The 15,502-nt window shown below is 41.4% G+C and overlaps 1 protein-coding gene across 1 annotated transcript in view; it reads left to right on the top strand.

The window, feature by feature from the left end:
* SYNE2 (spectrin repeat containing nuclear envelope protein 2) overlaps positions 1-15,502 on the top strand; it is a 332,142-nt gene that overhangs the window by 274,445 nt on the left and 42,195 nt on the right. The window contains 7 exon segments of the mRNA XM_032875225.1: positions 233-387; positions 498-642; positions 2,003-2,097; positions 3,269-3,503; positions 6,791-6,985; positions 8,941-9,066; positions 15,188-15,343. Coding sequence (XP_032731116.1) covers positions 233-387; positions 498-642; positions 2,003-2,097; positions 3,269-3,503; positions 6,791-6,985; positions 8,941-9,066; positions 15,188-15,343 — 1,107 coding nt within the window.

The raw sequence follows: 15,502 nt of genomic DNA, 5'->3' as shown, positions 1-15,502 counted from the left end.
GTGCTGACTACACGTGCACTTGTTGTTCTAGAAAAGCCGTAGGATTGGGAGATAGGCTTCACCAGCTCTCACATTAACTGGCTGTTTGACTGTGGGCCAGTCATTTACCTATCTAGGCCCCAGTTTTCCCTCATGGTTGAGATGAGGGTGGTCTGCAGGATCTCTGAGTTCTTTTCATCATCTAGGTCGCTTATTGACCTCCAGAAACCTGAAATGTAATTTTTTTTAATAGAACCACGTGCTGGCACTGACGGCCCAGTCACTTGCTGTTGAGCATTTGAATGAAGTAAGCCTCAAGCTCCCAATTAGTGACATAGCCGTAAAGACGTTACAGAACATGAACCGGCAGTGGATTCGGGCCACGGCCACGGCGCTGGAACACTGCAGGTCAGAGCATCCCGTCCCTACCGTTCTGTTTCCGTGAAAGCTGCAGTGACCAGCGTAAGCTCAGGAATGACATTGTTTTATGACTCTTGTTTGTTTATAAACCTTTGCAGTGAGCTGCAGGGAACTGGCTTGAATAAAAAGTTCCTTTATTGCTGCGAAAAATGGGTCCAACTTTTGGAGAAGATAGAAGAGACACTCAAGGTGAATGTTGCTGACAGCCTCCCAGCTCTTCTGGAACAGCAGAAAACATATGAGGTAAATCTTTGCTCTCCCGCTACTTTGTGCCCTCACCCTGGGCAGGAGTCGGGAAAAGATACCGTATTTTATTTTAAATCTGTCAACTCTTGGATACCGAAGATCGGTCTTGTGGCAGATTAATTTGTCAGTTGATTGTAAAATTCTCACACATTTCATAAGTTTCAACATGTTTAGTGCTCCACTTTGTTAATGAGAGAACTCCTAGATTTTCTGCAGTGGGTGGAAGCTTCTAGCACAACTTGGTTCCCATAGAATGCAAACATACCAAGACCAGGCTGAAATAATGCAGCTTCATCTCTGCAGTTGCACTGAATAATTCTCTAAGATATTGAAGCACCTAGTAGAATTGCAATTGGAGCATTAATGATTGGACAGGGGAATTTCCCCATGCATGTGCTGATGGACATTTGGAAGTACCCTTAGTGGTTATAGGCAGATACTGGATTTTGAAAGTATGCATGATTAGGTCACTGTAATTTTTTTTTTTTTAAGATTTTTATTTATTTATTTATTTCATAGACCGAGATCAAAGTAGACAGAGAGGAAGGCAGAGAGAGAGAGGAGGAAGCAGGCTTCCCGCTGAGCAGAGAACCCGACTTGGGGCTCGATCCCAGGATCCTGAGACCATGACCTGAGCTTAAAGGCAGAGGCTTTAACCCACTGAGCCACCCAGGTGCCCCAGTCACTGTAATTTTTAATGTAACTGATTTAAGTCTGCTTGTTACATTAATGCCCTCCAGTGAAAATGAAGTTCATTGAACCAAAACACCCTGAATGATCTTGATTAAATTACCAAACCTCTTTACATCTCAGTTTCCTCATCTTTAGACGGGTATTGTAATAGTACTTAGTCTGGAGCACCTGGGTGGCTGGGTAGGTTAAGCATCTGCCTTTGGCTCCAGTCATGATCCCAGGGTCCTGAGATGGAGCCCCACCTCAGACTCCCTGCTCAGCAGGGAGTCTGCTTCTCCGTCTCCTCTGTTCCATTCCTTCTCATACCCACTCTCTCTCACTTGCTCACTCTTTCAGATAAATAAAATCTCTAAAAAATAGTACCTACCTCTAAAGATTGAGGAATTAGTGAGACATGCATGTTTTACACAGTGCCTAACTAGTGTTGAATGCCCAATAAATGGGCATTAGATGTCATTATTATTAGGCCCATTTGCTTCTGAGATTATATCCACACACCTGTGGATATGATGGCTGAGCATTTTTTGCAGTGAGGCTCCAATAATTTGAAAATCAATCTTCTCACATGTCCTATAGGAGCTTAGATTTTAATGGGACATACAAGTTCTAGGTTTCTTAAAAAGAAATCTATTAGCTGATACCTTCTATTTTCACTCCCATACAGATGTTAGAAGCTGAAGTTTCTATAAACCAGACAGTTGCTGATTCTTACGTCACCCAGTGTTTGCAACTCTTGGATACAACAGAAATAGAGAAGAGGTAAGCCGTCTAAGGCTTATGATGGTTGTGTGTATGTGGAGGGTCACACAGTGGGAGCTGGCCTTCCACCACGTGGGTCTCGACCAGATCAGTAACCGGCAGCCATGTTGGTTGATAGCCCATCATGGGGCCAGTCTCCTGTTAGGATGGGGACTTGCTTTGTGGCCATCGAAAGGTCATTCACACTTGTGTGTACGGTAGGGGGTGGCATTAGCAACAGTAGATGAGTGCTTTGCAAATATCCACTCACCAAGTATCATTAATGATGTTTTTACCCCCAAAGAATTCTCTGCCTATAGCCTCATGACATTTTGCTATTTAAAAAGGAATTCTTAAGGTGCTGCTCTTCCCAGCAGGTAGTTGTGTCACAGAGTTGTCAGAGAAGGGATTTCTCTCTGTGCTACATTACGTGGCGTTAGCGTTGGTCAGGCTGAGCGGAGCCTCAGCTGAACCTGCTCACACAGCAGTTACACGCGGTGGGCGAGCTCTCTTCGGGGCTCCTCTGAGTGTCCTGATGACCGCTATTGCTTTTCCTCCCCATCAATACCGTAGACCTCTGATTTTTCCTTTGAGCATAACTAAGAAATATAAAGTGCATTTCTTCGTAGCTCTGGTTATAAATTCAGGCTAGATTCTTATTCCAGGACAATAAACTAGTTCTGATTAGATTGGTACAGCAAAACATGACTTTTCCTATAATAAATAAAAGGCCTTATTTATCATGTGGTGGGTGTTATTTATCTGGAAAAGAACTAGGTGAGGAGTTGCGGAAAGCATATTCTTTATTGCTGAAATTTTGTCAAGTACAACCTTCAGGTAATGGGTAACGTTGCACAGTCCCTGTCGTCATTTCCCGTTGGTCTGATACTCTGTTTTCCATACAGCTTTTGGCATAATGTAAGTTAAAACAGCTTAAGTTTAGGGGATGCAATTGAGCATGCTGGCAAAATACCAAGACTTCCGCAAATATCTCCTGCTAAATGCCTTTTTTGCTGCCCCTGCCTAAGTTTCCCAACACACTTAAAATAAATGCACTCAGATTTTAAGGTTTTTTTTTTTCCCCACGTAAATTGTGCACATAAATGGCAAACATGAGTTTCTGTTATGTGTCGATAGTGATTTTTTTCTGTGTGCTAATGTCCAGATTCTCTGACCATTTGTTTTTCCCAAGATCGGAATTTATTTCAAAGTTCACAAAACTGAAGGACTGGTGGCAGAGCGCCGCCCAGCGCGTCCGGCAGAGAAAGAGTGACATCAATGGGCTGGTGGGGCAATGGCGGTACTTCACCACCACCACAGAGGACTTGCTCCGCTTCCTCAACAATACCTGCCACCTGCTGTCTGCCTTGAAGGGCTGGGACTGTCACAGCCTCCACCAAACCAGAAGGCTGATCCGTGAGCTGAAGGTAGTACATGCACAGTCGTGGTGTGAGGACTTGCAGGGTGGTCGCTGTTTGGAAAATGTTCCCTCCACCTCAGGTTTTCTGTTGTGGTTTACGTGTACTCTCTGCATGTGGGAAGACCAGTCGGGTCACTATGACCCTCTCCAGCCTTGTCCCCAGCCTGGTGGTGTCAGAAACCCAATCTTCTCTATCCATCCTGAAATAGTGAGGCTTTCTTGGGCTGTGGGGGGAGGGATGGGGTAGAGAAGGGTGGGGTAGGGTGGGAGAAGTTTAAGGTGACAGATTCACACCACCCAAGCTTCTAAGGTATGGGCTGGTGAATCACTTGACCCCCAGAGCTTAATTTATAAGGACGCTCCTGCTTATTCTGGAAGGGCAACTTCATGTAGGCAACCAAGTTTTTTTTTTCTTTTATCTTTTTTATTTTATTTTAATTCCAATGCAGTTAACATATGGTGTTATATTGGTTTCAGGAGTACAATATAGTGATTCAGCAATTCCATGTATTACTCAGTGCTTGTCCAGATGCGTGTGCTCTTACGCAACAGAGTTTTCAATCAGAGGGCTGTTCGATGCGCCTTGGTTTATACTAGTTAGTTGGCAGTCTCCAAAACATGTTCCATTTAGCTAGAGAACCACTCCTCACTGTAGAGACATAGCTAAAATAAACACTGTCCTTCTGAAATCCTTGCTGTCCCCATTCATTTATCTGGTCACCAAGTATCAATTGAGTACCTGCTCTGTGCCAAGTCAGTGTGGACAAAGAAAAGAGCCTGGCTCTCAAGCATGCAGTCAAACAAATCAGTAAACAAGGAAATGCTAATTCGTCTGATTGGTCAGGGAAATCAGACAAATCCATAAACAAAAAAATACCAGATGGCAATAAGGCATATGTAGATAATTAAAACAGGACCGGTAATGGAGGGGCCGGGTGGCTCCTTTCGGTTGGGTGATCTCCAGGAACACGACATTTAAACTGGAACCTGAAAGAGGAGAGGGAGCTGTCCGTGCAAAAATCTGGGGAAAGAGCCTTTCAGACAAAAGGGATGTCTTACCCAAAGTGCCCAAGATGGGAACAAGCTTCACAAGGCAGGGGAACAGAAGTAAGGCTACTGTGAGTGGAGCACGGCCAGTGAGGCAGCCCCGGGAGGGAGTGACTTTGAGAGTGGGGCAGGGGGGAGCACCTTGAAGTATGGTAGCCCAGTTACAGTCTTGCTGTAACAGGAAGCCTTTGAAGAGTTTCATTTGCAAGAGGGGGCACTTGTATTTTTTGAAGACCCTCTGGCTGCTGTCAGGGACAACAGACTATAGAGGAGCTAGAGGAGAGGCAGGAATCCCAGGGTGTTAACGTGTTTCTTCTTGGTAACGACAACCATGGATCATCATCTCTCACAGTTTTGGGGGTTGACAAGGCTCCGTAAGGTGGTTCTTGCTTGTCTCTCAGGGATGTTCAGTAGATGGTGGTGGGGGCTGGGCTCATCTGAAGGCTCATTCACTCTCCTGTCTAGCACTTAAGCCAGAAATACTCAAACAGCATCATTCTCTTGTGGTCTCCCCACATGGAGGCTTCTGGTAGCCAGACTTTTACATGGCAGCTCAATGGCTTCAAAGATACATGTCCCAAGAAAGATCCAGGGAGAAGCTGTATCACCTTCTAGACCTAGCCTCAGAAGTCACAGAAGTCACTTCTGCCATCCTTTGTTAATCAAGGCCATCACACATGCTCACACAGGATCAACAGCAGAGGCGGCTGAGACACCACTGCTTGATGGGAGTGGCAAGGTTCTAGACTAGCACGCTGGACTGGGAATATTGTTGCGGGCATTTTGTGAAAAATAGAGTTGGCCATAACCAGTTAGGAGGCCTTTTCTGTAGTCTTGGATAGTTGTGACAATGGATAAGAAAAGGATGATCATAGTAAAGATAAAAAAGGATACGTTTGGGGCGCCTGGGTGGCTCAGTGGGTTAAAGCCTCTGCCTTCGGCTCAGATCGTGATCTCGGGGTCCTGGGATCGAGCCTGGCATTGGGCTCTCTGCTCAGCGGGGAGCCTGCTTCCTCTTCTGCCTGCTTGTGATCTCTGTCTGTCAAATGAATAAATAAAATCTTTAAAAAAAAAAAAAAAAGGATATGTTTCCCATGCAAGTACTGACCATCCCTACCCTGCTTATCTTCCAAGATCAGATGAGATAGGGTGTATTCAGGGTGGTAGGGCCATAGACTTGCTGTAGGGTTTTAGCTTGAGCACTTTGGTGAATGGTGTGCTGTTGACCAAGTCAGGGAAGACTAGAGAAAAAGCAGATCTTTTCAGAAGCTTAAAATGGCTAAGGGATTCTACTTATTTGGCTATGTCAAGCATTGCGGATGCTGGAAAGACAAGTATGGAGTGCCTGTATCTTCATGGAGTTGCATTTTCTCTTTTTTGTCTGTTCCTAAGAGTACAGTCTGCTTTTCTCCTCTGCATTGGGTTATATCGAGTATTCTCAGAAATACCTTTGCAAATCAGTGCTCTGTTTCCATTTTGGAAAATGCCCACAATTATGTCTCCCTTGAGAAATTTGAAGGTGAAGGAAATCATATCTAGAATAGGAAAAAAAAACTAATTTTTTTTTTCCTCCTGAAACCAAATGTTTTTGGAAGTAGGAGTCAGTTTAAAACCTTTTGCTACATTTTTGTAGTGTAAGTACATAGTTTCAGTCCATTTAAAGAAGAGCCAGCGTGATATTCAAATGGACTGTTTTAAAGCTTTCCCTTTAACGCATATATTGATGCTTATGTTTATGTGCCCGTAATAAGCTTAAGTGTATATTTTCTATATTTTACCTTTTTTCATTTGTTCTCTCCTTTTATATCTGTTCAGCATTGTGAGCACGTTCTGTTTTTGTGGGTTAGGATAAGCTGACTCATACAGTGGTAATGGGTATATGCTCTTAATTTCAGGTCTGATTTCCCACTTACTTTCTTAATACTTTCAGATCCATTTATCTTATAGGCTCTTAATCCTTGCAGTATATTTTTTATTTCTCTATGCTTCTGGTCGTTAAACTAAGAATGTTATCTCTTAACAAATATTGAATATTACTTAAGAACACATTATTTGGTGTACTATGTCGTAGTGTAAAACATTAGCCTTAGATGTGTGTGTGTGTACGTGTGAACACATTCTAATCAGATTTGCCTAATGTATATCTAACTTAACATTTAGTAGTAGGAAAAGCTCGGAAGGGAATGCATACAGTCGCGTTTTGATCATATCAGAGGTTTAAGGAAAATCGCTTTTTTTTCTCTTTAGAGTAAAGAAATTCATTTTCAGAGACGGCAAACTACCTTTGAACTAACCTTAGAAGCTGGGGAGAAGTTACGGAACACAACTAGCCTGGAGACTAAAGAGTTGATTGACAAGAAAATCAGTCAACTTGGGGACACCTGGAAGGACACTAAACTCCGAGTAGAAATGCTGATTAAACAGTTGCAGAGCAATGTGGAGGTAAACTCACCATTTACTCTTCAGGATATTCAAATGCAGCACATAGAGTTTTTGTTTGCTGTGCAAAAGTGGGCATGATTTTAGGAAATCACAGTACTGTAGGTTTTCTAAGGGACCTTGAGTCCTGCTAATCCGTGAATCATGCCAGTTAATGTAAAATAATAATAAACGTAAAAAATAAAAATAATAATTTTTCAATAATAGATCATTGAAAAAGCTCAGTGTTACATATATAAGTACTTGAGGTTCTATTTTATATCTGCTTTTACAAAACAGGAAGCCTAATCGTGTTCCATGAAAGTTCTGTATACAAAGCTCATGTTCCACATGTGGTCTGTCTTTGGGTATAGCATATGAGAATAGACACAGTGATGATCCTTCCTCTTCTGTCATCAGAGAATGTGCTTTTCCATGTAAGCACATGTAAGAATTTCCCAGATAACTTATAACTGTATTTTTAAGAACTAAAATGTTTTATTCTGTGTCATTGTTTGAAAAATAATTATTTTGTACGCTAAAATATACCACAGTGTTCTTAAGGACTCTGAGTGGCTTTGAACCTAAGGCCCTATACAAGTATGCTCTCTTGAGTAATTTTGTGTTTTTTATTGTTTTTCTTTTCTCTTCTTCTCTAAACATTATTTAAAGTGGTCTGTTTAATTTTTGTTTCTCTGAGCATACCTACTCCTTACACCTCCCTGATCATTTGTGCATGTACCAAAACCAAATAACCAAGCTTCTCAGAGATAGTTCTGAGTAAAGAATAAATGTGTGCTGATTCAGGGCCTGAACATCTCTCCTATGCATAAAGTATCTGAATTTTATTAGGTATATGGGCTGTGAGAAATTCGTTAACTAGCAAGTATTTGTCGAGCACTGGCTCGTTGTAAAACATGGTGGGAAACGTAGCTAATGGTTTGGAGGGAGAAATAAGGACTCAGTTTTGTTTCTCTCTCCACTGTCCTCTTGGTCGTGTTCCAGAGAGTTGACATTGCTAGACAAGTGGCTTTCCCTTCTGCGAATTCTGTGTTAACTGTAGAATAGGGCCAACCCAAGCGTATTTAGGTATCAGGTGTACTGAGGAGTAAGATAGTGTTTGACTTTATGTTTGTCTACTTTTAGTAACCTTAGGACTAGAACCTTACCTCAATGAATCCATTATAAATTTGAACTTGGAAATGTGGGCACCTGTTTTCTCAGTCATATAAGGTTAAAGGAAGAGAGATGGTGTAAAAGAATGGCATTGCAGGGGTGGGATTGGGAGCTGGACTTCATCCTTAGGTCATCCCTTGACTGGTCTGCTTCTAACTGCTTGTCCTTGGCAAGTTTTCTCTGAGCCTGTAAAACCCTGTGTGTCTTCTAAGATTATTATAATTACAATGAGATAATGAAGCTGAGAGGGCTTTGTAAACTGTAAAGTGCTTTAAGCAGAAGGTGGCAATCAGTGGTGAGAAATGTTGAGTGAAGTTTCACTGTGAAAGGGCCACTGAAGCCAGACTCCTTCGAGAAAGAAAGAGCGGAGGGATGACAAGAAAAGGCAAGACAAGTGGTTGAGTGCTTTTGGTTTATGCTGCTATTACAGGGTCTGCCCAAGACTGTCCATGTTAAAAATTAACCCTTAACAGTAGTCTTTTAAATGTGAATTCCACTCCCCCAAAATGTGAATTTTCCCAGAACTGAACTAGAAATAAGATTGGATAGATCGAGGATATAGGGAAGGAAGAAGAACTATTTCTAGGCAAAAGCCAGTCAACTCAGTAGTTGAAATAAGCCACACATAAAGCTGCGCCAGAGATAATTCTGCTTTTAGACCAGGCTGCTCAAGACCAGGAATTGGGTTTCTCTGTGATTTACAAAAACACATTTGTTGGAGTGGATTAAATGAGTTATGCTGTTTCTACAATTCGTTCTTAAAAAGCAAAGTGCTTACCAATTTTAATACTGTTTTCAAATAGACCTGGGACCAGTGTGAAAAGAAAATCAAGGAGTTGAAAAGCAGGCTGCAAGTTTTAAAGGCACAAAGTAGAGACCCTCTTCCAGAACTTCACGAGGACCTCCACAGAGAAAAAGAGCTGATTAAGGTATTGAAAGCTGTGAAGGAGCATTCAAGATAATCACTGTTTTTGAGAGAAATTGAAGAGTTTGTTTGCCTTTCTATTCTTTTTGTTTGTTTAGATTTTTTTTTATTTGTCAGAGAGCACAAGTAGGGGGTGCTGTAGGCGGAGGGAGAAACAGGCTCCCTGCTGAGCAAGGAGCCCAATGCTGGACTTGATCCCAGGACTCTGGGATCATGATCTGAACTGAAGGCAGACACTTAACTGACTGAGCCACCCAGGCATCCCTTGCCTTTCTATTCTGTGTTGAAACTCTGTTTCCATGTTTGGTCAGAAAACATTTTGCCTATCTTCTGTCTAAAATAACATCCTGGTCTCCAAAACATTTGGAATGGATGCTCTTTGAGATCCATGTGTGAACATGAGAAAGACTTCTGCAGAAATTCCTCTTAGGAGTTGAGGATTTGGCGGGGGCGGGGGGGGGGGGCGGGTGTCGGTTCTCCTCTAGGTCCTCTTTCTGTGTCTCTCCTCTGTAATATAACATGTGCCCTTTGAGATTACCCCCAAAACCTGTTCCCTTAACAGATGACCTTGTGTTTGAAATGAAAGTAAAATATTACTGAAGAATTTGTCTTTTAGAAGCCAAGGGGTTGGAGTTTTTGCTCAAATACAACATTCTTATAAAACCTTCCAAACTATATTCTGTCTAGATTAAACACTGGCAGTTATTCCTAGGAGTTTGGGGCCTTTGCTGAAGATTTTTGTAGAAGAATGGATAGGAATTTGGACTGGTAAAATTCCCAGGTCAGGAAGAACCCACTTCTCTTCCCTATCCATGGCTTTGATGTTTAAAAAACATCCAGAGCCAAATGGAATGGTCTTTAATCTTTTTTCTTTCAATGACTTCAGGAATCCAATTGAAAAAAAAAATTAGAAAGAAATGAGTACTCTCATCCTTCAGGCTGTGCTGGAAATTGGTGTCCTTAAGTCTGCATCTTTTTTCTTCACTGTAAAAGTATCCCAACATGCAAAAAAGTGTCCAGCATAAATAATAATGATAAATGCCATGAAACCATCATCCAGCTGAAAAAAAAAGCAAATACAGGTGACATGCCCTGCGTACTTTCCTTCCCCAGAGGGACCCACAACCCTGAATGAAGTATTTCATCATTCACGTTCACTTCTTTATAGTTTTCCTACATGCGATTGTAGCTCTTGTGAAATGCAGAAGTATGGGGCACCTGGGTGGCTCAGTGGGTTAAGCCTCTGCCTTCGGCTTGGGTCATGGTATCTCAGAGTCCTGAGATCAGGCCCCTGCATCGGGCTCTCTGCTCGGCAGGGAGCCTGCTTCCCTCTCTCTCTCGGCCTGCTTCTCTGCCTACTTGTGATCTCTGTCAAATAAATAAATAAAATCTTCAAAAAAAAAAAGAAAAGAAAAATGCGAAGAATTACATTTGTTTTTCAGCTTTGTATAAGTAGTGCCATTACTCCATACTAAAGTCATACAAATACATGCCTACATTTCCAAGCTTTGCTTTGTACCTTTACATCCTTATTCATTGAAGAATTGATTTTTACTTATGTTTTGAGGTAAAGATCCCATTTTTAATTTACTCATATGGATGATTACATGGATAACCATTGTGCTGGTACCCAAAGTCCAGTGTCAAATATCAAGTTTCCATATATGTGGGATTTTTTTTTTCCTTAGGGCTCTCTCCTGTTGGTTTGCTTACCTCAGCCTTTATATCAACTTATCTTGATGATTGTGCCTTTTTTTTTTTTTTTTAAATAACAAATCTTCATTTCAGGTGTGATGTGTATTCATACTTTGTTCTCCTACAGGCGTGTGGAGGTCCTTGGGTCTTCAGTCCTTCACAACTTTTAGAAGCCATTTGTCAAACTAAGAAAAGTCCTGATAAGAGTTTTAGTGGAATAGTATCAAATTTATAGATACGTTGGGGAAAATGAACATCTTTCTGATACTGAGTCCCCCTGTTGCTGCATATGGCATGTTTCTCCTTTCAGTCATGTTCAGTAATGATGTATAATTTTCTTTATGCAGTACTGTACACCTTTTGTTAGATTTCTTTCTTGGCATGTTATTTTTGATACTGTTGAAAATACTTTTTCAAATTATATTTTCTGGTTGTCACTGGTGCCTAGAAATGATAATTCTTGGTTATTATAGTCAATCATCATGCTAATTTTGTTAACTCTAATAATTTGCATAATCTTCTAGGTGTCTGTGTAGACAGTCACCATCTGAGAAAAATGGTTCTTTTTCTGTTCCTTTTTATTCTAAACTTATTTTTTTCCTTGCTCGTTCTATACTGGTTAGTACCTCCAGAACATTTTTGAGTAGAAGAACCGATAGGTGGCTCCTCATGTCATTCCTGATTTTAAAGAGATAATTCTGACATTTTACCACTAAATATGGTATTTGCTAGTGATGATCTTATTAGGTCAAAAAAATTCCTACTTATCCCTAATTTTCAACATTGTTATGATCTCTGCATCTTTAGGTGTAGATCTAGATGTCAGGGACAGAGGAGATAATTCAGAGTCATACTCTCAGTTGACACACAGAGTTTCCTTCTATAAAGTCTGTACAGAATGTGAACTGTACACTCTTAAGAAGGCATAATATTTCCCAAGTGCCCCACTCTTTAGCTTCCAGCGGGATCCTTTCAGCTTCCACAGCCTCAGTGTTCTATCTCTCACTGGAAAAATCGGGGAGAGAGACCAAGAGCATTGAGTTCGTCAATCACATGACCATACTCCAAAAAGAACTCAAGTAACCCGAAGCCTGTCTAGGAAGGTGCTTATCATCCCCAAGTCACTTGGGAGAGATCTACCAACCACTTGGCCAGTCTGAGCTTCACTCTCCTCCTCAGAAGAGGACATTCTCATTACATTTTAAGTTGACATATGGACTAACACTTCATTACATACTAGCTTTTCATTGTTCCAAATTGGCCTAGTGGCCATCTGTATTTATAAGACTTGTCCAGTGATTGAAATCGGGGGACACTTTTATTTTTAAAATAATTTTTCAGTTCATAATACTGTCACATGTTTCAAAATTCAGAAGATGCAAGAGGCATACATGAAGATGCTCCCATCGGTTCCTCTCCACAGAACCAGTGTTTTGTTTTTGTTTAATCTAATTGTTTCATTCCAAGCCATTGATTTTTCCAGTAACCTTCAAAGAAGGATCTTTTCTTTCACCACAGATTTATGAGTCCTTCAGCATGTATTAAATTCTAATTCAGGCACTGAACAAAAATTTTTTTTTAAAGATGTATTTATTTATTTCGGGGGGGGGGTAATAGGGGAAGGGTAGAGGGAGAGGCTCTAAAGCAGACTCAGTCCTGAGGACAGAGCCCAGTGTGGGGCTCGATCTCACAACCCTGAGATCATGACCTGAGCTGAAACCAAGAGCCAGTCCTCAACTGACGAACCACCTGGGCATCCCAGTGTTATCTATTTGTTGTGTATTCTTCCAAAGATTTTCTGTGCATATACAGGCCAGTAATTATACAGACACACATTCATTTTTGGTCCTGTTTTTACCCAAATGGTAAAGTAGAAAAATGGGACTTGACAATCCCCCTGGTAACTGAGTTAATTAATGCCGCCATGCTGTGTCCGAGTCCAGGCAAGGACTGTACGGCTTCCCTTCATGTGGTCAAACAACTAAATTTTACATCCTCTGTAAAGTGGGAACCTTTTAGGCAAAATCGACAGAACTGGCATGTCCTTTTGCAGTTACGATTTGGTAGCAAATCTGGAATATTTTAAAGACCAAAGCATGATTTTTTTGAACTGTGTGTACAAATGGTGATGAGCTGTAATAACTTCCACAGTAGACCTTGCTCTGTATATTCTTTGATTTCCCTGCTTTTTGTCACTTTATGAACATTTTAAAGTTCTGAAGACATTGCCAGATTGCTTTCCTTTCCATCCTGCATTTCTGCATCTGAGAACTTGGATGCGCCAGGCATCATGGTAGGTGGTAAGCAGTGTTGTCACAGCTCTGACCCATAATGGAGCTGACAGTTTGGACTACTGAAGAGACAGGTGTTAACCAAAGGGTCTCACTCTTGGATACGTGTGTGTGGGGATAATTGTAAGCATGGTGAGTGTTAGATGGGAAAAGGACAGGAGCTGTGAGAGCATAAAACGGGGGTCCCAGCCTTGTCTGATGAGTCCGAGAAAGCTCCTCTGAGGAGTTACCCTTGTGTCTGAGATGTGAAAATGTAAGTAGGAATTAACTAAATATATCTGTGGAAGCATCAGGATGAAATAAAGAAATACAAATTTAAATAACTAATTATTACATATATTAAAGTTGTCTAAACATATATGTATAAAACTCAACACCAAAAAGTATGTGGAGAAAGGTAGTCATTCCTCTTAGGATGTAATTTGGCATATTTATTAAGAATTATTCTTAATAAATTATTAAGAATTATAAAAATGTCCATATTCCAAATGCCTAGATGGCTTAGTCGGTTAGGCGTCTGCCTTTGGCTCAGATCCCGATCCTAGGGTCATCGGATCGAGTCCCATATCAGGCTCCTTGCTCAGTGGGGAGCCTGCTTCTCCCTTTGCCTGCCGACCCTCTGCCTCCCACTTGTGTGTCTGCCTGCTCTTTCTCTCTCTGACAAATAAATTAAATCTTAAAAAATAAAAAAAAAAGTCCATATTCAGTCATAGGGGGAAACCAAGTATCCAAACCAAATAATTTAAACCTGGCTGTGGAAAACAGAAACAGGTGTCCTTACTGTGCAGGCATCTGAGACTGCACTTGTGAACGAGGCCTTGGACCGGACCGGGGAATGTTGCATGAAAGTCAGCGATCTTGGGGGTCTCTGGTTTGAAGTCCGTGAGTGGCACCTCTCCACCTGTGAGTCTGTAGCTAGTGAAAGTGTTCCACACAGAATCTGTTCTCGTCCACTTTACTAGAATCATGAGGGGGAAACTAGGTAACAAGAGTTTAAAGTGAGGATTTCTCTTCTGATAAAGGCATTTCTGAATCCATGCAACCTTGAAAGAGAATTCTCTGGGCCATTTTATTAAATCTGAATTTTATTTTTAAGATTTTATTTATTTATTTGACACAGAGAGATCGCAAGTAGGCAGAGTAGGCAAGTAGCAGAGAGCCCGATGGAGGGCTCGATCCCAGGACCCAGGGATCAAGACCTGAGCCGAAGGCAGAGGCTTAGCCCAATGAGCCACCCAGGCACCCCTTAAATCTGAATTTTTGTCAGCAAGCCATATAATCCTGCCAATGTAGCCTTTAGAACTCTGAAAAACAATCAGAATTAACACACTTTTATTGTTGCCACACCTCGGATTTACTTCTGATATAAATGAAAGAATCTTCTTTCTATTGCAATAGATAGGTATGAGCCGAGATTCTTAAAATGTGCCAAATCTGGAAGACTCTTGAGTCCTCCTTCCTGCTGTTTCCTTTTACCTCCCTTATTGTGAAAGCAATTTTCTCAAGTCCTAGAATTCAAAAGGTTTAAATCTGACACATTTTAAATAATAATTGTTTCCATAGCCAGGGGAGATTTTCTGCTAACCAAGTTCTGCCAGTTATTAGGGAAGAATTTATTTTTTTCTTCCATTATACTCATTCTTTCTGAAGCTTAACCAGAATAATCCCCTTCGAGCAGAGACTGTTGTTACGATGGCCATAGCAGCAACAGTGCATCTCTTAGGGTTTTGTTTTGTTTTTTAAGATGGAAAAATCACTTTATACAACATTTTTGTAACATAGTTTCAGAATTAAAGGTGTGTATGTAAGATTGTTGCCAGACTCCAAAAATAATTTCTTCTCAATATAGGTAAAGACCTACGTGATTTTAAAACAGAACTAATTATATAAAAATCTGAACTACCTGAGGAAATTAAAATAAAGGTGGAAAAGAATTTTCTTTTGAGAAAAAGGTGGTGAAGAGCGACCCATCCCCAGGAGCAGCGTGGCGGCTGCCTTGGGCTGTTTCTCATTCAGAAGGTCCCGCCCCCTTCCCCGGACCTCCCCTCCCCCAGAGTCCAATCAAAGGATTAGCCTACAGGTTTGGAAACAACAGCAGCTTGAGTTGATTTTCCCCCCACTTCTTGTGTTTAAATGCAGGAGCTAGAGAAGTCTTTGGGCAACTGGACTCAGAACATGAAAGAACTTCACACTATGAAGACCGACTTAACCCAGCACATTCTTGTGGAAGATGTGATGGTTTTGGAGGAGCAAACAGAGCATTTGCACAGACAATGGGAGGACCTCTGCTTAAGAGTAAGTCAGTTAACTGCAGGGCACGGCTGTTGTGGAGTTTATTGAAATGTCTCCCAAGGCCAGACAAAGTAGAAAGGGACTTAATTTCATTGAACGGGAGGCCCTTTTCAGCTGGAGCCCAGGCAGGCTGCTGTTCCTTTAGAAGGCAGCACCCTGGAG

Source organism: Lontra canadensis, unplaced genomic scaffold, assembly GCF_010015895.1.
Source record: "Lontra canadensis isolate GAN:19392208 unplaced genomic scaffold, GSC_riverotter_1.0 scaffold55, whole genome shotgun sequence".
NCBI classification, from domain to species: Eukaryota; Metazoa; Chordata; class Mammalia; order Carnivora; family Mustelidae; genus Lontra; species Lontra canadensis.
Note: the sequence above shows the minus strand (reverse complement) of the source record. Positions and strands in the feature narration are given on the sequence as shown.